Source organism: Ovis canadensis, chromosome 3, assembly GCF_042477335.2.
Source record: "Ovis canadensis isolate MfBH-ARS-UI-01 breed Bighorn chromosome 3, ARS-UI_OviCan_v2, whole genome shotgun sequence".
Lineage (NCBI taxonomy): Eukaryota > Metazoa > Chordata > Mammalia > Artiodactyla > Bovidae > Ovis > Ovis canadensis.
Genome location: NC_091247.1, coordinates 13,579,515 through 13,601,698, shown reverse-complemented (window position 1 = coordinate 13,601,698; position 22,184 = coordinate 13,579,515). Strand labels below are relative to the sequence as shown.

General features: G+C 45.1%; 1 protein-coding gene across 3 annotated transcripts in view; it reads left to right on the top strand.

Annotated features, from left to right (window-relative positions):
* The window catches only part of MRRF (mitochondrial ribosome recycling factor), a 55,056-nt gene extending 35,847 nt beyond the window's left edge, over positions 1 to 19,209 (top strand). For all 3 annotated transcript variants that reach the window (XM_069582551.1, XM_069582550.1, XM_069582552.1), the window contains 2 exons: positions 10,941 to 11,100; positions 18,649 to 19,209. In XM_069582551.1, coding sequence (XP_069438652.1) covers positions 10,941 to 11,100; positions 18,649 to 18,726 — 238 coding nt within the window. In that variant the 3' untranslated portion in view covers positions 18,727 to 19,209. The remainder of the gene's footprint in view (positions 1 to 10,940; positions 11,101 to 18,648) is intronic.
* Positions 19,210 to 22,184: the final 2,975 nt, after the last annotated feature.

Sequence of the window (22,184 nt, the reverse complement as noted above, 5' to 3'; positions counted from 1 at the left end):
ACTCTAATTGCTCTCTTTGCCAGTACTTGTTGTCGTCGTCATTGTTATTATTACCATCTAAGTGGGTAGGAAGTGATGTCTCGTTGTAGTTTTGACTTGCATTTCCCTGATGTTAGTGATGTTGAGTATTTTGTTGTGTGCTTGTTTGCCGTTTGTACATCTTTAGAAAAATGTCTGTTCAGGTCCTGTGCTCATTTTTAAACTGTATTGTTTGTACTTTTATGCTGAGGTGTAGGAGATGTTTATATGTTCTGATACTAGTCTTTTATTAGGTATATGACTTTCATCTCTTTAATTATAAAAATAGTACACATTAGTGTAAAGATTCAAGTCCTGCAGAAAAGTAAAGAGTTCTTTTATTGCCCCTCAAGGATTCTTCCCTGAAGTAACTTGTTGGTAAGTTTGATAAATATCCTACCAGATTTTAAAAGGTGCACACACACACACACATATTCAGTTTATATAAGTGGGATTAAATTTCTGCCATCTGCTGTGCCACAGCTTGTTTTTTATCTATTTATTTTTGGCTCAACAGAACCTTCCGTACATCTTTTCATGGTGATCTCATTGTTTCTGTGTGTACAGAGAAACACCGTCTTGAGACGGGTGTTAACACAGATGAGGAAACGGGGGATCAGAAAGTTACGTAATTTGCTCAGAGTCACAGATTGGTAAGCAGAGGGGTTATGTCTCACTTCGGGTCTGTCTGTTTCCACGCCCCTGTTCTTGCCACACTATCGCCTTGCTTTCTGGGCTGCTAACCTGAACCCCCCGCCCTTCTTCTCCCTCTGCAGCCCCTCTCTCTAGCTGCTGCATCGCTGTGTGGATCTTGAACCAGGGAGAGTGTGTCTCATATGCATATCCTTGGACATATTGATAATACCCTTTCCTCACACAGCTCACACACATACAGACCTTTAGTGATGGTGAGAGAAAAAATCAGAAGAGACCGCCTGAGTAACTTCACTTGGGTGGGAGCAGCCATCATCTGCACTTGAGCAACTGCAGCTGCTTCTCTGGCCCTTTTCGTGCCCACCACCTGCTCTCATTGCTGCTCTCCAGGGTCGCTCATTCCTTTATTCGGCTGGTGGATGTCCAGTCCATTGTTCGTCTCCCCTTCCAGGCCTGGCGAGCTCTGTGCAGTTACAGGATGCCCCCTTTCTCCTCACCCAGCCTGTGGGTCTTTAGAAGCGCCTTCTACTATTGAGATCCCAACTGTGTGGAATGGGAGCTCCCTCCCTGCACAGATGTTCTGTTTGAAACACGTAAGAAAGTGCAGTCAGGAATCGAGTGGAGCGTGTGCTGAGCAGAAAGCACCATTAGCACCTGTGCAGAAGCTGCGCCTGAAAGGACGGGTTCCTTCCCCCCTCCACCCCCCTGTTGTCCACCCTGTGTGTGCTGCCCCTGCTGACAGGACCTGGCAGTTGGCCGCCTGAGGTCATCCCCGTCCCATGGCCGACCCCTAGGGACCCCCTCCTCCTCTCTCCCCACTGTGTTTAGGCTCATAGGGGAGCTGGAGGAGTAGCAGTGAACTCTGTCTAAGCAGTCTCGGTGAAGGTGAGTCCGTGTCACTGCAGCTGGTAAGAATAGTGGCTTAGGTTTGTCTAGCACCAGCAGGGAGGGCTGAGATTCACAAGTGAGGCTGCACTGGGCTCAGATCCCAGGTCTTCCAGGAACCTCTGTGGCCTTGGGCAGGTCACTCAATCTGTCTAAGCCTCCGTTTTTCTAATCTTCAGAAACCAGGTAATACCAGTAATGTCACAGGAACGATGCAAAAGTTCACTCAGTGCACAAAGCGTGCATCCCCTCAGAGCCTGGCACATAGAAAGAGCTCTGCAAATGTTCGTCACTGTTACTCTGATTGAAGGGGAGCAGATGGCACTGGGGCCAGAGGGCTAGGCAGTTATCAGGGAGCCCTTACTGTCCTCATAGTGAGGCTCCTCATTCTCTCCCGGTCTTGCTTCATTTTCTTTGTAGCACTTAAGTGTCGGTTTAGAGAGTTGCGGGTGCCCTCTCTCCCCTTTACTTGAGTGTGACTTGGTGGCCCTTCATCTGTTCTGTCCCGCGCTATATCCCTAGCTCTGGGGACAAGACCTAGCATGTAGTAAGGACAGTAATAGCCCGGGGTGCCCGCTGCTGTGCCAGCTGCTATTTGTACATGAACCACGATATTCATAGCAGTCTTCAGAGGCAGGTGTATTATTTCCCCCATTCACACCTGAGGGTGCCAAGTCATAAGGGAAGGGAGTGTCTGCACCCAGTGTCACACAGTGAGTGAGGGGAGGGACAGGCATCTTTCTTAGACCCTGGGCCTGTAGCCACTAGGCTCTGATCTCTCAGTGGGAAACTTCACTGTTATTTCTAATCTGACGAACAGCTTTTAAAATAGTCAATACCCATGTATGCATAATTCTTCAACCATCATCTCTCATTTGGTCCTGACTGTGGAAGAAGAAAAGTAACATTTTTATCACTCCTCCCACTCTGCCCCCATTTACAGGTAAGAAAACAACAGATAGTGTTTATTGAGCATGTCCCCATGACCAGTACATTTAGTAACTCTCTTAATCCTTGCAACAGTCTCATTAACTTAGTTGTATTAAACACATTTGACAGATGGGAACACTGAGGCAAAGAAGTGAAATGACTTGCCCAGGGCCATACGGCTAAGCAGTGATAGGTCTGGGGCCTCAAACCCTGGTTGTGTGGCTTCAGAGACTGTTCTTGTGAATGCTTCCTTGTGATCTGGGGAGGAAAAACTAGTCATGCACAGCTACCCAGCCTTGAAGTGGCAGAGCTGGGGGTGGAAATCAGCCTTGGCCACCACACCTGTGTTATCCTGTACGTGAGAGCAGAAGGGAGAGTTACCTCCAAGAATCCCTGAACTTGGGTTTCCAACCTTTGGGTGACAGGGAAGGAGAAAACCAGGGGCTTCATCTTGATCACTCAGCTCGGAATGTGGAGCTGTGACCCCTGACGTCAACTTCCTCTCTCTCTCCATCATGCTGGGCTATATTTCAGGATGGCACGTCTGCTTAGCCAGGCCTCGGTCACAGGACAGGCCTCTGAAAGCAGGTGCCCAGTTATACGTCCCCAGAGAAAATCGATGGTACTGCTGATGGTAGAAGTCTTTCCAAAGTGGGTGTATGATTTTCTTTGGACTAGAGGGACACTTTATGAAACACATTCGTGCCTGTTAGAGGCTGGTGAGCTGTGGTCGGGGTGCAGTATGCAGTGGGGGTGGCTAGGAGAGAGGGGAGAGAGAATCGTGTCCCTAGGAGTGTAGGAAGTCTGGCAGTACTACACAAACAAACACGTTTCCTTCAGGGCCAGCAGCCCCACAGCATCGGGCAGCGCCCAAGGCCTGCGACTGCTGCTGACTGCAGGCCGATGCTGCTATATGGGGAGGCAGCCCATCACGGAGACGGGCATCAGGGGTTCTCTCGGTGGAGCCGTCAGAGATGTGTTTACGCAGACTGTTTGTTCCCTGGAAGTGCGACTCCCTTCTTCTCCCTTAGCCTGTCCCGGGCTTCTGAAGCCCAGCTCTTGTCTCCCGGGGCCCCCAGGCCCACTCTCCTCTCCTCCCGTCCCGTCCCGCGGCGGCTCACCGACTGCTCAGTAGCCTAAGCTGCTCGTGACTCCGTCCTCTGACTGCTTTCTCTCCGACCGCTCACATCCTGTGGTCCCCCAGCCTTGGAGATTCTGCGGTTGGAACAGCAAAGCGGCTGCCCTGTGTGTGCTGGAGTGTGTGCACACTGGTGGTGTGCTGAGCCTGTGCCGCTGTCATCTCCTTTAATCCTTGTTCCCGCCCTCTTAGTGATATTCTTCCTCCTGCTCTACATGCAAGGAGGCTTGAGTCCAGAGAAGTCCAGCAGTGTGCACACGGTTCTGAAGCCAGCAAGTGGCAAAGCAGGGATGCCAGCTGAGGTTTCCTGGCTCTGAAGCACATCCTTTCTACCCTCTAAGTGACCAAGGAGCCTTTTGAAGTCTGACATCTTATAACTGGTTTTTACCACAGTTGCCACACCGAGCATAGCTTCCTCTGATGTACCCCTGGTGAGTGTCTTTGCACATGTCCCATTCTCGTTGAAGCCATAGGAAGTATCGTTTCAGTATCTGCTGTGTGAGTTGCTGGCGGGGCATGCCCCTCAGCTTATTGTTCATGGGAACACACTCAAGGAGTTCTGCAGGAAGGCCCCCATCCAGGATGTTCCTGGAAGACCCGCCTGGTGGGGTTTGTACAAACAAAGCGTGACCCTGCCAGCTCAGCTGAAGCCCTGCCTTATGCTGGGAGGATCTCTGACCCCAGCGGAAAAGGCCGCTCTCTTCATCACTCAACCGGGAGGCTGCTGCAGGCCAGTCGTGAGCTCTCTGTCCGCCTGCCAAGAGGCTTCTGGGCAGACTCTTGCCTTACGCTTAGATCTGGTTGGTACCTTGGTCTCTGCACAAAATCCAAGTCTGACCTCACTTCTGCTTCACTCAGACATCTGTGATACTCTGTGTTGGTCTTAGAAACAGTCTGCTCTTTTTTTTTTTTTTTAATTGTAGTGAGATATACATAGGACGTTCCTGTAGCTCAAGTGGTAAAGAATCTGCCTGCAATGCAGGAGACCAGGGTTCAATCCCTGGGTCGGGAAGGTCCTCTGGAGAAGGGAATGGCAATCCATTCCGGTATTCTTGCCTTAAAACTCTACCATTTCAGTTATTTTTAAATGTACAGTTCAGTGGTATTAAGTACATTTACAGTATTGTACAATCTCCAGAACTGTTTTTGTCTTGTGAAACTGAAACTTTGTACCCATTAAAAGCAACAGTCCCCATTCCCAGATCCCCCAGGTCCCTGGTAATTGCTGTGTTACTTTCTGTCTGTGAATTTGACTATACTAGGTACATCATATAAGTAGAATCATATAATGTTTGTCCTGCTGCTGCTGCTGCTGCTGCTAAGTCGCTTCAGTCCAACTCTGTGCGACTCCATAGACGGCAGCCCACCAGACTCCCCCGTCCCTGGGATTCTCCAGGCAAGAACACTGGAGTGGGTTGCCATTTCCTTCTCCAGTGCATGAAAGTGAAGTTGCCCAGTCGTGTCTGACTCTTAGCAACCCCATGGACTGCAGCCTACCAGGCTCCTCCATCCATGGGATTTTCCAGGCGAGAGTACTGGAGTGGAATACCATTGCCTTCTGTTGAGTCTCGCTTATTTCATTTAGCATAATCTTTTCAAGGTTTATGCATGTTATAGCAGAATTCTCTTGCCTTTTTAAGGCTGAATCATATTCCACTGAGTGTATCTACCCAGTGTAAATGTCCATTCATCTGTCAGTGGATCTGCTAAGTCAGAATGTGGCATCGAAGGGCCTGCATACTAGTCTTGCCCTTGCCAGGCTCGCCAGCCTCCTCTCTGGGTATAGGCCTTCTCCTCTGCTTTCTGTGCTGCAGCCGCACTGCCTTTTTTCAGTTCCCCAAGAGCAGGACCCTCCTCACCTGGAATAAGGCCTTTATTTTACCTGGACCATTTGCTCTGGTGGGAATGACCTTCGCCTAGCTTCTCCACTCTTACTCATCTGAACTTAAATATCCCTTAACTTAAATATCATCACATTTTCTTCTGGAGTCCCACAGGAGAGTGTGGTCAGCCCCCTGCTTATTATTTTCATAGAGCTCTTCATGTCTTTACCGTGGTTCTCACCACTGTAGCTTATTGATTAACTGTGCATGTATTTGTTTAATGACTGCCTTCCTTGCCAGACTGTAAACTCACTCTGACATAGTGGATGGAACACAACAGGTGCCCTGTAAAATAGCTGCTGAATGGAACTGTAAACGAAGTGAATAAATTAATACCAGAAAGACAAATGTTAAATTACTAATCAGATCTCAAAAAAATCATCTTACAGGAGCCTAGATTGTTTGCCCTGTCATTTCTCATTTGATAAAAACTTGAATAAACTCTTCATTATTTGAAGATACCTCTGTAGTTGCCATTGGGCTTTCCGTGGGGGCTCAGTGGTAAAGACTCCAACTTTCAATGCAGGAGATGCAGGTTCCATCCCTGGGTTGAGAACATCCTCTGGAGGAGGAAATGGCAACCCACTCCAGTATTCTTGCCTGGAAAATCCCGTGGACAGAGATGCCTGGTGGGCTATAGTCCACGGAGTCACGAAAAGTCAGACACGACTGAGCACGCACGCACACACTAGCTACCAAACATGAACAGCAGTAGCCACAAAGGCAGCTTACGTTTTCTGATTGTTTATTTCCTACCATGCTTTTACTGTTCACTTTCTGTATATTATCTCGCCTTATCCTCACAAGAACTCTGAAAGGTAGAGGCTGGGTCTTTCTGTTTATTTTCAGTCCCTATTTCCAGATGAGAGGACCGGGGCTCAGAGAGTTTAAATCGCTTACTTAAGGTCACTCAGCCAGTACATGCCAGGTGCAGAAGTGTCAGGGTAGGTTGGAGCACCTTCCTCTCTGCTAGTGCCCTTCCCCTCATTAATAGAAGTCAGTTTCTCTCTGTTTTATAAATGGGGTGTCTGCCTTGATTTTCTTTGAATCCAGAGTTTTCTGGCTAAAGAAGAATTTGAAAACCCCAGGTCTTCAGAACAAATTCGATGCCCCCTTTTCTAGCCTCACCCCTGTCTCCTCCCGCGCTTCTGCCCGGAGTGCTCTGTCTTCTGCAGTCAGTGAGTCACTATGCATCTCTAGGGCACTTCCCGAACCTCGCAGCAGAATGAGCTGTGTTCTCCACATGCTCCTTCCTCCTGCAGAAAGCCTGTCCCTCCATCCCAGCAGTGCTCTTCCTCAGCAGTGGTTGATGAGTCTGTCTGCGCTGCTGGACTGAGCCTCTGGAGAAGTTGGACCAGGCCTCCCTCATCTCTGGCGCTCCCCAGCCCGGCCCAGGATCTGGCAGTGAACCCTGGGGCCCCCGCCAATGCTTGATGAGTGAATGCAGGCCAAGTGCAGAGCGGGTGCTCAGAACCAACTGGCTGAGCCGAGAGCCTGAAATACAACTAGCCTGAGCTCACAGAACCCCGTGAATGTGAGATGGAGATGATCAGATGTATTAATCACTGGTTTGGAAAGGCATTACAATATTTCCATAATAGAGTATGTTTCTTTTCTAAAACAGATGTGCCCTCGTTGTTTCATGAGGAAGTAATTAAGTGTGTTTGATTAAAACATTCATAGATGCTATCATTTATTCAAGGCTACTACTATATGCTGCTGTCTTTACTGGTACTTTATATACGTCGTGTCTGCTTCTCCCAGTCCTCCGGACAAGGTGTTTTCATTATCTTCACTTCAGAGATGAAGAAACTGAGGTGGAGAGAGATTAAGTAGCTTGCCCGCTTCTGAGTCAGCTTCTGAGTGATAGATATAGGAATAAAACAGGTCTGACTGTATTTCAGAACCGAGCCTTTCCGTCACCCTGACTGCTTCCAATCTTGTATTCTGGATTCGTTCAGCTCAGCACCACCCGGAACCAGCATGCAGATGCCACTCTTCCTCTCAGCACTTCCTGTGCCTGGCACCCCCTCCCCCTCCCCTCTTCTCCCCCCAACCCTCACTGTACCCCCCCTCATTGTACCCCCCTCGCTGTACCCCCACCCTCACTGTACCCCTCAACCCTCACTGTACCCCCACCCTCACTGTACCCCCCACACTCACTGTACCCCCCACCCTCACTGTACCCCCCACACTCACTGTACCCCCCCACCCTCGCTGTACCCCCCACCCTCACTGTACCCCCCTCACTGTACCCCCCACCCTCGCTGTACCCCCCACCCTCGCTGTACCCCCCCACCCTCACTGTACCCCCCTCACTGTACCCCCCACCCTCGCTGTATCCCCCCACCTTCGCTGTACCCTCCCCCCACACTGTACCCCCCACCCTCACTGTACCCCCCCCACTTTCTTAGATTATTGCCTCTGTATTTGCATTCTGAAACTGACATATTTTTGTCAATGTCAATAATTAAATACTACAATGTGTGGAAACTGGTGTCAATAGTGTAATAGTGTCACATTTTCATTAATAAATATAAAAATACTTTATTAAGGCCAAATTACATATATTATGATTTTGTTTTCTTTATGTAGCCATTTACTCTCAAGATTTTTTTTCCCAATTTGTATAGTTTTGAACATGTGATTTTTTTTTCCCTCCATGTAAAATATAAGTGTAGTAAAAAAAACAGTTGGTTAGATAACATTTTTTTATTTTTTTAAAGGTTGTCTAGAAAGCAAGCTATTTCAGATTATATATGAAATGTTAGATTGAAATACTTCTCTGCAGAGAAGTTTAAGAGGTTTCTGACAGACTTAGATTCATTTATTTTCTGCCCCTCCTAGTGTTTCAGCAGGATTAAGCTTTTTGAATCAGCGGATCAAGTTTTAATTTTCCTGTTCCTTCCTTATACTGACATATGCTTTGGCAGAACAAAAAAGAGACCTAAACATGTCAGCATGATTTTTGTTCAATGAATTAAAAACCATAAAAGTAACAAGATCTGATCCAAATCCCTAAACTCCTGACGTGGTGGTTTTGTCCTTTTCAGTCCCAAGATTCGTATTACTGACTTTGAAAAAAGCTTTCTGCCTGGAAGCAGAAGTAATGGCAGCAGCGCATGATTTATTTGGAATAGACTGCGAGAGGTAGGCAGCCTGGAGTAGCAGGGAGAGTGCAGGCTAGAAAGATCTGGATGTGAACCCCAGTTCTGTCACTCAGGCCCACAGGCAAGTTACTTAATGCCTCAGTTTCCTCATTGGAAAATGGGGGTTTTAGAATCTAGTTTGATGAGTTGTTGTGAGGTTCAGTGAGGGAATAAGGTACTCACCTAGCACTGAGGGGTTTAGTACTGGTAGGAGTCAGGATTATTTTCATTTTGAGAATATTTTGAGAATTTGAGAATTTTGTGAATTCAAATAGCTGGATCCAGAAGGATTTATTTATCACTCAGCTGCCCACTTTTATCTTCACAGCTTGACCTGTCTCAAAATGCTTTCATTTTTTTTCTCATCCTATCAGAGAAAAAGTACTAGGTAAATGCCACTAAATCTTTAACTCCTATTTGTCACTGTTTCACATGGAACACTTATACCCAGGATTTGGGATTATCCTTCATAAGCCAGAACCATGTTGACTTAAGGGTCAGGAACCATATGCCAGTGGTGTCCAGTTCAGGATTCAGGAGGCAGAGCATTTTTTTCATACTGAGACTATTGGCTTTTGAAGCAGGCCAGCGTAGGTTTGGCTTTGTGTAAGATACCAAGCTTTTTCATCTGTAAAATGGAGTTTGTGATCTTATAAGACCCTCTATGATATGGCTTTCCAGCCTCTTTTCTGGTTACTCCGTCCTTTGTTATCTGTGGTCCATTTGGTTCCTCATACGACCTCAGTCTCCTGGTAACCTAAAGCCTTTGTGCATGCTTTTTCTCCCTCCTGGAAATCCCTACCAATCCTGGCAACTTGCATGTATTCTTTAGATCCTTGTGGGCTATTAGTCAGGATGGGATGAGCAGTGCTGTAGTAACAAGTAGTCCCCCAAATCTCCATGCCTCAAACAACAGAAACATTTCTTGTTCATGCCAAGTGGGGCACTGTTCACCATTGTCTCTCTGGGACCCAAACTGACGGAAGTGCCCTCTCAACCTGCACTGCAGCCAGCAGGGACAAATGTGGTAGAGCGCATGCGGGCTCATAAAGGCGACGCCCATTCTGCTCACATCTCATTGGCCAAAGCAAGTTGTGCAGCCACACCAAACTTCAGAGGGGAGGGGACGTGCATTCCTCCTGGAAGGAATAAGAATCAGAATACCAGCGAACAGACCTAATGAGAGCCGCGCTCAGATATTGTTTCCTGAGCAAAGTCTTCCCTCCCCCAACTGACCCCTCCCCAGACACAGACGTGCTCTGTTGTAAGTCTCTTTACTTAGCTCTCTGCCTAGCTAAGCTCCCTCGGAGCAGGACAGAGATCTGTCACCTTCATCGTCGCACACTTGGTACAACCAGCACTCTGGTCCTGATGGGTGGTAGTGTGCACACGACCAAGAAACCAAGGCGGGACAAGCATGTTGGCTTTTGCGATGATTAAGTGTAAAATAGGAATAATAACTGCTTCATACAGTTGTAAGGGTCAGCTTAGGCAAAAAGTTCTAGAGTGCCTGTCCCAGGGATTTATAATAGGCCTTCAGTGTGCTCACTGTTGTTATTATGATAAGGATATTAATAGTTAAAATAACTGACATTTATTAAGCATTTTTAGTATGCCAGACACTCTCATGGGTACTTCATGGAAGTTAAATGGTACAGTATTCTCATGTGTTGTGTCTGGGTCAGTGCTAAAGCGATTCACAAGTAATTTGTCATGATAATAGTTAAGATTCTGAAGGTTACTACTTAATTTGTTTTGGATGATTTAGAGGTGTAGAGATGGTGCTGTTTCTGCAGCATCTCATTCATTGGCATTGCTTTCTTTAGTTGGAGAGAAAGGGGTGGAATTACAGCTGATAGTTGCTTTCTTTTAAAATGTGCCAGGGTCAGTGCTAGACAAGTGACACAGACCATCCCATAATCTTCACACCACCCCTTTAAGTCAGGTACTGACAATCCCATTATACAGATGGGAACTCTGAGGAAGGGAAGTCAGTTATGCATCCAGTAAGAGGCATGGCCAGGATTTAACTTCAAGGCTGCCTAGACTCTCTGGCTCATGATTTTAAGCAGCACACTTACTGGCTGTCCTCAGTTATCTCACCAGGAACCTTCCTTGACCCTGAACATCCTCCTGGGCGTGTTTCAGGAATGTGAAGATCTTCCAGCAACGGAGAGTACAGTTATAAACTGCTGAGCTAGTGCATAAAGTGATGTTGAATTCTTGGCAGGCAGTTCATACATGGGATGATTTTATTGAACTTTTTTTTTTGTCTTTTATCAGAGTAACCCGGGAGCACAGAGAAATGCTGGTGAAGCTGGCTAAACAGAACACGAACAAGGCCAAAGACTCTTTACGGAAGATTCGTACCAACGCAATAAATAAGGTGAAGAAATCAAAGGACAAGGCCTCCGAGGACACCATTAGGCTCATAGAGAAACAGGTACTGTGGCCAACAGATGTCATGTTTACGTATCTGACCCAGAAAATCATTGTTCACATCTGAAGTGAAGAAAATGAAAACAGGGTACCCCAGTTCTTTCACTGACATGATTGGCATTGGCCGAGTCTGTCCTGGGCCTGGCCCTGTGCTGGACCCTGGAAATACAGAGGAGGGGAAGAAGCTACTGACCATACTGTGTTCCAGGCTCTACTCTGAGCACTTTACAACACTTAATTTATCCTTGTCACTGCAAAGTGAGGTGGGTGGGTGGTGAGAGGAGCGAGGTAACTTGCCCAAGGTCACGCTGCTGGTAAATGTACTCTTTTCACACCTACTCTTTTCACATCCCACTGGCCAGGCAAATCTTACCTGCCAAACCCAGTATCACTGTGGAGGGAAAGTATATATGTTCATGGAGGTCTGGGGGTGGGGGTGAATACTTGTTGAGCAATAATCTAATCTGTCACGGCATTAGAGTCACTTGAGGAGCTAACAAAAATATGGTTATATGGGGCCCCTGTTCCCAGAGATTCAGTCAGTGAGTCAGGGGTGGGGCCTAGGGTTCTGCATTTTAAAATGCTCCCCAGGTGATTCTGATGCAGTGACTCCCTTGAATGATTATATTTTCAGACAGCAGAGCATCACACTTGTGTTTGAAGGTTGACTATGGTGGCTGGGTGGAAACCAGATTGTAAGGGGCATAACTGGAAGTTGGGAGGCTGCTGCAGGAATCCAGCCAGGAAATGATGATGGCCTGAACTTGTGTGGTACCCGTGTAATTAAGACAGAAAGATTAGAAAAAAAAAAGACAGAAAGATGATTTACCAGTATTGAGGAGACAGAATGTTTAGCTTATAAACATTATAAGGGGCTTTCCCAAAGCCTCCATCATCCACAATAAAAGCATTATGTTATAAAGATTGAACAGGAGTGTGGGCAGGATAGGGCATAAAGAGGGAAGATGGGGAGGCCAGGAGAGTCGTTAGGGGGTCATGAGGACCCCCTAAATTGACTATTCCTTCCTCTTGGACTAACAGAATGCTAGTCATAGAGCAGGCCCAACAGTGAGTCAGGGAAGAATTTTAGATGAATGTCTGGGCCTCCTACATTTTCTGATTCAGTAAGTCTGCTTAGGAATGTGTATTTTTGAGGGGTTCCCCAGACAAGGAAAAACAGGAAAGGTAGTGACCCAGAAGCATGGCAGTGTACCCCTGTAATGGCACTGGGGTTAGAAAGAGGTGGTTCTACACTTGATGTCATGTGACCTTGGCAAGTGACTTGACTTCTTGGAGTCTGTTTCTTCTGTGAAAAGGGATTTGGAATTCCTGCTGTGAAGGGATACGCTGGGGATGCTAGAAGCACTGTGAGAGTGTCTGACACTGAGCCCCTCAGGGCTCGTTTCCTGCCCTCTCTGTGGCCTCCTCTTGCCTTGCATTAGCTCAAAGAGACTCGTAGACTGGCCTGCCTTTGCTGAGCACTCACCAGGCCTTGTAAGAGTCCAGCTGGGCCAGCTCCTTGTCCACCTCCCAGGGGATTTCATCACTCTAGCAGCCACTTGGCCTTTTCGTAGCTTTCTGGTGGTGAGCCTGTAACCTCTGATGCCCTTCAGGCACTCTCTGAGCAAGTCTGGGCCTCTGCCTCAGGGACCAGAGCCCAGGCTCCTTGGAAAAGAAGAACGATCACATAACTGGCACTTTTTTTTTTTTTCAATGTTTTCTTAAAAAAAAAAAATTATTCAAGTAACATTAATTTATAACACTGTATGTTTCATGTATACATTCTACAACATTCTTTTTCAACTTCTGTATACACTACAGTATGTTCATCACCAGAAGTTTAGTTTCCATCCATCACCATAAACATTGACCCCTCGTTTAACCCTTTTGCACTCCCCTCACATTTTTGGTATAGACCTTCAAGGTTATCTCTGTAAACATATATGGAATATTACAAGAAAAAAGGTCATGCTATATACAGTATTACATGATACATCCAGTGCAATAATCTTTATTATTTAAGATACTATCACTTTAATATTAGCTCTTACCATTGTTGTTAATAACTTTAATTACTGTTGTATGGTTAAAAGTTTGGGTAAGAAAATATTCAGGAGACAGCCATGTGCACACTTTATTTTGTTCATTTTTCCCCAATGGAAGGCATCAATCTGGAGTTTGGGTGTGCTTTCTTATTGTTGTTATTTATTAATTTTTTTAAGTAAGCAAGACAGGAATTGATTGCTGCTTTATCAAAAAGCTTTTTAAAATGTATTTTTAAATTTTATTTCTGATTATCAAAGCAGTATAGGTTCATTGTAGAAAATGTAGAGAATTCAGAAGACTTCAAAAATGGGGAAAATTCACCCTATAGTCCTGGATTTGGGGATATTTCTCCTTTCCCCCCTTTTTCAACTACTTAGTTTTTACAAAACATTTGGTAGTTTATTTATTAACATATGCTTTATTTGTTATATTTGTTTTTTGACCATGCTGGGCAGCATGTGATATCTTAGTTCCCTGACCAGGGATCAAACCCACGCCCCCTGCATTGGCAGTGTGGAGTCTTAACCTCTGGACTGCCAGGGAAACTTGGGAACTTAACTACATATTTTTTAACGTGATCAAACAACTTTCTATCCAGTTTTTTATTTTCTGTTTAGCATTATTAGCATTTTCTTCTTCTTTCTTAAAAAGCTTTTGTAAACAGCCACACTCTGATGGTTGCAAAATAGTCCATCTTGTGGTTATACTGTAATTCACTTTCATAAGCCCTCTTTTTGGACATTTAGTTTGTTTAAACTTTTTTGTTATTATAAATAAGGTTGCAGTGAATGTTTTTATACATAGATCTTTGTTGAGATGACTTCCTAGGATAGAGTCTCATGTGTGGAATTATAGCACAAAGAAAATGCATATTTTTAAGCTTCTTAGTTTGTACTGTCTAAATCACTTGCAGGGTGTTTAGAATTTGTGTATTTTAAAAATTCTTGGCCTTTTCTAATCCTTGACATTTGAACCTAGCATTTTTGATGTGAACTTAAAGTGTTGCTTACCTTGGAAATATTGCTTTTACTTCCACATTCCGCAGAAAAGATTTATTCTTTCTATAAATCCGTAAACCTTGCTAGAGGATGATATACCTATACATTTCTGATTTATCGACTTAGGGATTTATCCAAAATAAGTTATCAAGAATCTTATCTACAGAGTTGTCCATTGATGTATTATGTATAAAAGAAAACTGGGGAGAATTGCTTGGTGGTCCAGTGGTTAGAGCTCCACGCTTCCACTGCAGGGGACACAACGTCCATCCCTGGTCAGGGAGCTAAGGTCACACATGCCGTGTGGTGCAGCTGGAAAAAAACAACAACCTGAAAACTGTCTACATTTCTGATAGTAGTAAAATCGCTTGCTTTAGATCCATTCACTGGACTTTATATATAGACATAAAAACACTTACAGCCACAGTTAATTTATTATAAGTTTCATGTGTGTGAAAAGGTTGGCAGCTTATTTACTTCAGAATATTAATGGTCACTTGGATTATGAACAATTGTAATTTTATTCTTTGTGAAATTTCTTTTTTAAAACTTTTTCCAAAATTCTTTTGAGGTCAGATTTTTTAAAAAGCTGTATTATAAAAGTGTTTCATCTTTGGTATACAAGAATAAAAGGGTTCAGTGGTATGTTCTTTCCACGCAGTCATGTCTGACCTCTACCTCTTCCCCACAGCCTTCCCAACCCCCAACCCAGGCCAGCTCTGCTGAAAAAGGACCAGGGTCTTCCCACTTGGGACTCTTGACATCTGCCAGCCTGCTGTTTCACCTTTGCTTCAGTTTGCTACAAGTGGGTCTGCTGAGCATTAAAGCACTTGGCAGAAACCACCAGTAAATTTAGCCAAGATCCTTTCACTGCTCCCTTTTTCTGAGAAACAGCCGTTCTGAAGTGGAGCTGGGTGCTAGTGGGGCTGAAGGGCTCCGAGCAGACTGTGCGGGCAGGCAGGCAGGCAGGCGGGCTGGGCTGAGTGAGGCACTGGGCGGGAGACCCCTCCCACGGCACTGTGGGTGTTCTGAGCTGCGCTGCCCAGCTCTGCCCCATGCGCGTACAGTGTGCTCTTGGACTTCCCCCACTTTTCCGTCTCTCCCTTTCATTTTCCTGAACGTATAAGGAGCCAGCGTTGATGATGACGGTCATGAGCATGACAGTGATGGCGCGGATGATGTCATCATCTTTTGGGGCAACATATTGTAGTGGAAAGAGCTCTTGCTCTGGAGACTGGCCTGAATTCAAATCCTAGCTCTTTCCCGTCTCAGCTTTTAAGGTCAGCAAATGGCTTCACCTTCCTGAGCCTCTGTCTCTTCATCTGTAAAGTGGGAGCAGTAATGCCTGTCTCACAGGATTTGGCAAGAGGACCAAGTGACACAGCGTACTTAAAAGCAGCTAGTGTGCTGGCTGGTCTTCAATAGTCATTTGTCCTATTTGTCCATCCTGCTCCTCCCCTAACCTTGTGACTTTGACTGTGGGACAGGGATGGACGGTTTTAATGAGTGGAGCACAGCCTCCTTTGAATGAAGAAGGGCTAGGCCGGGTGCTATGGGCTCAGCAAGGGGAGTAGCAGCACCAGACTGGCAGTCAAGGGTGGGTGGGTTCTTGGCTCAGTCATATCACTGACTTTTTATGTGATCTCGGGCAGGTCAGTTAAAATCCCATGCCTTGGTCTGCTATTCTGTAAAATGGGGATAATATCTGTCCCATCTGCCTTATGGTATAGGTATGTGAGGTTGTTGGATCTGAATGAAGTCACAGAGGACAAAACACTTCTGCGTAGTGTGAACTGTTGTGCAACTATCAGATGAAATAATATTAAAAGGAGATCAAACCAGTCAATCCTAAAGGATATCAGTCCTGAATATTCATTGGAAAGACTCATGCTGAAGCTGCAATGCTTTGGCCACCTGATGTGAAGAGCCGACTCTGGAAAAGAGCCTGATGCTGGGAAAGATTGAAGGCAGGAGGCGAAGGGGGCAACAAAGGACGAGATGGTTGGATGGCATCACTGACTCAATGGACATGAGTTTGAGCAAGTTTTGAGATGTGGCGAAGGACAGGGAAGCCTGGTGTGCTGCAGTCCATCAGGTTGCAAAGAATGGGACATAACTGAAGGACTGAACAACAACAAGGGGAGATAATAATAGTATTTTCTGTATTTTGAACATGATGTGAAGTAACGCATGTAAAGTTTTTAGCCCAGCGTTTGGCTCTTAGTAAATAGATGCTGTTGTTCGTATCCTTGCTCTTAATCATTGTTATTTTAAGATGGAAAAGATGAACTTGCAGGTGGACTGTCCCCAAGGGCACTTTGTGCCCGTAATATGGCAGAGAGTTAGTAAATATTTTCATTAATTGATTAAATTAAAAAGAAGTCAGAAAGTGATAGTAAAAATCCGAGTAACACAAGCAACATTTGCATAGCAAATAACCAGTTTAAACATACTTGCATATTCATGATCTTATTTAACCCTCACAATTCCTTTCTGAGGGAGGGGCTCACCTCCCCATTGGAGAGATAAGGAAACTGAGACTCAGGGTGGGGAAATGACTGGCACCCTGTCGCCCCACTGAGAGCTGAAGCCAGAACCGTGTTACCAGCCAGTTCCTCCAGGTACCCTTCCTCCCCTCAGTCCCAGCCTCTGTCCTCAGACGCCATCTTCCCAGAGGAGGCTTGCAGCCCTCATTCCTGGCTGCCTCATGCTACCAGCACGCGGGTGCTGGAGTGCTGCTGGGCACCACGCCACACCCCACACAAGGAGGCTGCTCGGGGTGGGGGCACAGGAAGCCTCTCAGGGGCTTGTGCCAGCTGAGCGAGGATCCCAGGCAGCCGCTCTGAGCTGGTCCTGTTCGGAGTGCCCGGCAGCCCAAGCAGCTTTGCTCTCCCCTCCTCCAAAATGTGCAGCTGTTGCTATGGTAAGAGTCTGGCTGTCTCCCTGCCTGGGACCAATTGCTCCAAATCCTTTTTAGTTGATATCCTTTCCAGGGCATTTATTTCCCAGTTCCTGGCCAAGGCCTGTGGTCTGCAAATAAAGATGTCAAACAGCCGCTGTGCTGCTGAGCACACAGAACTGGGTACCACACTGCCCCCTTCAAAGCTTCCTGCCTGAGGTCTCTTTTAGACATGGGACTGGAGGCTTGCAACACTTACTCAGTTGTATTGTTTCTTTTTTCGTTCTTAGAGTGAGTTTGTGTTTCCTACAGAAAATGTGGAGGATACAGAAAAGCACAGAAAACTAATAATTATTCATTTAGGAACTATTTCCTGAGCACTTGCTATGGACTAAGCTTTATGCTGAATGTGACAGATACCGACATGAATAATACATTTCCTGTCTTCCCATCACTAAAAGATAATCACTAGTAATATTTTGACACATTTTCTTCCAGTTTTTAAATATATCTGAGATCATTTCTACTATGTATATACACATTTTGTATTCTTTTTTCTTGAATTCAAGGGTAACATGGGCATGTTTCCATGATGTTATAAATAATATCTTGAAACATTATTTCTTTTTCTCTGATTACAAAACCAGTCCATGCTTGTTATAAAACAGACATGTCAGAACTGTATACTGGAATGTTATTTGTATTTATACCCTCTCCATGAGAAGTAGACAGTCTTAACCCTTTTTAATGACTATATGTATTCAATTACATATACTATCATTTTAAGTTTTCTCGTTTTTGATTATAAGCTTTGATAACTATCTTTGCATGTAGAACTTAAGGACATTTTCTTAGATTCTATTCATGTGATAATTTCCCAGTTGAGAGAGTTTGGGGTTAAAAATGATATGAACACTTGCATCAATTTGAATTTCTATCCATGATATGTGAGTTCATCCATTTCACCACAGCTCTGGTATTGACTATTATAATTAAAAACTGCAACATCAAATTTTGTTAACTGTGATAACTAAATTATATCTTGGTTTAATTTGCATTTCTTCAGTGTCTATTGAATTTTCCATGTTTGTTAACCAGATGTACTTCATCTTTTTTCAAGATTTTTTTTTTCTGCTTGTTTATTGGGATCTTAATATTCTCCTTATCAGTTGGCATGAGGGCTTTATATAGCAGAGTGTCTGAAGTGTAGGAAATTCTAGAGTTTCATTAAGGGACAGATTAGACTGACTTCTCTGTACTGTTATAATTGTTAACTGTTTGGGGGCTCTGCAGTCAGACTACCCAGGATTAAATTCTTGTCAATGCTACTTTACAGCTGTGGATCCTGAACAAATGATTTTAACTGCCTCAGTTTCCTCATCTGTAAAATGGAAACATGACACTGTCTCATGGTGTCTATTTCTTCCTGTCCAGAGTCAATAAGAGTATGTGTACAAAGTTCTTAGTTCCGTGCCTGTCTGGGATGCAATTCACATGAGCTTTTGTTACCATTTTTTATTTCCCAGATAATCTTCATAGTTCTAGAACATTTCTCCCCCTCCCCTTCCCAGCCCCAGTTACCAGGTTGTCTCATTTTGTTTTTCTGCAGATCAGCCAAATGGCCGATGACACAGTGGCAGAGCTGGACAGGCATCTGGCCGTGAAAACCAAAGAGCTTCTTGGATGAAAACCCACCAGGGCCAGCAGTGCTCCAGAGCCCAGTTCCTAGTGGATCCCATGGGTGGCAAATCGGCACTTCTCTATTCCATCCATACGGAAAGTTGTCACCTTGCATTGTCAGTCCTAGTGACCGACGGCCTTCCAGTGGGACAGTGTTTATTCTCTTCCTCCTGTCCGCTGACCACCGTATCTCCTCTGGGCCTTCTGGCATGGGTGGTCCTCAGAGACGCTCTCTTGCTGACAGAAGGCCTTCACTTGGGCCGTTTGTCTTGACCATGACGTCACCAAGCTGTCAGGACCATTGGCAGGCTTGCCGCTGTCTGCTGCTCATCTCGGGAGCCTTCTTTTCAGACAATTAGTCAGGCCCTGTCCCCACTTTTGAACTCTGCTTGGGCCAGTGTGAGCCTTCACCCGTGTTGGATACCTTTGCCCATTTTCACCAAACAGTAAAACCTAAATAAATTGGAAAGAATAACAAGCACGGAGGAAATGATGGGATCGGTGTGGATTCATGATCTCCAAGGACCAGTGTGTAAAGCATCCGGAACAGTGCTTTTGCTGTCTCCCCTTACCATCCTCCCACTCCTTGCCTGACCGGTCCTGTTCACCCTTGGGTCTCAGCTTGGAGAGCATGTCCTTTCCCCTGCCCAACCTAGGATGCCTGTTATTGGCTCTCCTAGCACTTTCCACTGCTTTTATCTGAACCTCAATTATTCTTTTTGATAATTAGTCCGTTTATTTTTAGTTTCCTTAGAAGTTGGCATAATGGAACATAGTAGTCTGGAACTACTGTGGAACATAGTCCGGAACATGGTAGGCATTCAGTGTGTTGTGAAGGAATGGCACATAGTAGCTGCTCAACAAATGCCAGCTGCTTTTCCTTTCTTTGCACGCTGCACACGGTTCTGCTCTCATTTTTCACTCTTGCCTCTGTCCTCAACATTTACTCGGTAATGAGATCTCTGTCCCCAGGGCCTGCCTGTTACTGATGGACAAGTTGTTTATTGTGGTGCATCTTTGGGTACTAGGTTAAGTTACGTTCTCCCCCCAGTAATTCTTTCCCCTTTGTTCATTTATTCAGTCATTCATTCATAATCTAGCCGTCGTGAGCTAGATTCATAACAATTCTGGGTAATCTTTTTAATCCTCACAGTAAACTCGCAAGATGTAGATTATCTCCATTTTGCAAGTAGGAAAACTAAGACATGACGATATTAGGTAACTTGCCCAAAGTGTTAGAGGGTTTCATTATTCACTGTCAGCCTCATTTTACAGAGAGGGGAGAGCTCACAGAGGTTCGGTTTCTTGCCCGGGATTTCACAGCTATCACCGGGCAGACCTGGGCATCGCAGTGAGGCCTGATCTCAATCCTGTGCTCTGCCCACTGCATCCTGATGCCTTCACAAGTGGTGGAGCGCCCTCTGTGTGCCAGGCACTGTGCTCTGTGCTGGGACTACAAAGATGGGGGAGACACGGCCCCTGGCTTTGAGAGGTACATGGTCACTGGACTGTGTTGCTGTCTATGGTCTCTTGGCCGGAAAGTAGAAGGTCTCTTCCAGTTCTGCCAGATGTCTGCCTTTAGAATGGAACCCTCTCTGGCGGCAGCAAGGCCTGGCTACATTCCTTCTAAGCAGCATCCACACTCTCTCCTGCTGTTTGTTTCCCCTCAGACTCTGTCCCCTGCGAGAGGTAATAAAGGTTGCCCTTCTCCCTCTGCTTGTACTGGGAGAGCATGCTGCACAACAGCCAGTGGGATTCAAGGTCAGAATTAGGTCAAAGATGAAAGAAGGGAACACAGACTCCAGCCCCGCTTACCTATCCTCAGTCCAACCACATTCACCAGCCCCGAGTAACCATCACACGGTCAGAAGTCAGCCAGGGGGAGGGACAGGGAAAGAGATAGCAATCAAGGGAGATATTTTTGAGGGGGGTAAGCCACATGGCAGGGGCTTTGCAACAGTCTTTCGTGAGTGGCCGAAATCCCCCACTCACTACAAACGTGCTGCTCAAAGATGCAGGATTTTTTAATAAACAGAGGAAATGATAAATTATGTTGTAACTCCACTCCAAAGGCATTTGGTTCTTAACAGCCAAATCCTCTGTAGTCTTTAAATAAACAAAAACTTATTTGGTGAACAGACGGGGGGGAAAATGAAAGATTTTCTGTACTTGGGTTCCACATGTCAACAATTTCTCTCCTGTGTGTATGTTGGCCAAAGCCGTATATCATGATAAATGAATAAAGGAAAACCTCGAGCCCAGGGCAGTCAGACGGCTCAGCAAATGGCTTTCAGCTGATTGCTCTATTTCGGTTGACATTTATCAAAGGGTTTCTCTGCTACTCTGCATGTCAGGCCTGCCGTGGTGGCCGGGACGAGAGGGAAACTACCTGTTTGGATGTGCTGAGGAGTGAGTGATGCTGAAGCAATTCATCCTCCCTTCTCGAGTCTCTCTCTCACAAAGGAAAACTGGGTATGGAAATTCTTACACTTGGCCAGAAAAATTAGCCACGTCCTCTATTCAGTTCAATGGCTTTCAAAGTCCCATGAAAAATACAGGCCAAAGAGAATTTGGGAACTTCTTTATCTGTTTATTTTTTCTTCTTTCTTGTGTGTGTGTGTGTGTGTGTGTGTTGGAAATTACAGAAGAAACTGGAAGGTAAAAAGTTAAAAAGAAACATCTCATACAAATCCTGAATTGCATACTCCCCTTTAACAATTAGATGTATGTACTTCCAGACCTTTCCCTATGTGTGTGTAATTTTTTGAAAAACAGGGATGTGCACCATTCTGTTTCTGTTTTGAAACTTGACTTTTTTTTTTTTTAACTTAACACATGGCCCTCTAGCCATGTGTGAACACATAGAAAAAAAATTCATCCTTTTTCATTGCCTTACAGTATTCCATAATAAGGATGTAATATAACTTATTATCACTCCCATGGTATTTTAAAAAATAATTTCAACTGCATTGAAGATGTTTCTATTTATTTATTTTTTTGAGAAAAAAGAACCCCTCATCTAGGTTTATCTCTTTTTGAGGTCCTAGTCAGCCTCAGACTACCATTTATTAAGTCCCTACTGTAAACCAGGTACCATGCTGAACACTTTACATGTGTTACTACATTTAAATGTCTGAACAGTCCTAGTTGTTGTAGGTTATACTCCTATCTGTGTTTACATATTTGAAAACCAAGGTTCAGAAAGGGTACACACAGCTATTAATAGTGCTGGAGTGAAATTTGAGATTCAGATCTAACTTTTAAGTGGGGCCCCTGATCAGTACGCTTCAGTTTGTAAGTGTTCATTAATTACTGACTCAGAATGCACCCAGCAGTTTCTGGGCCCTGAAGGTGATAGGCGGGAAGCAGAGAGCTCACTTTTATAAAATGATTAGAAAACTTTCTAGCAAAGGGCTGCATGCAAAACAGTCCAATGGCTGGTACATAGACAACGCCGAAGAAATG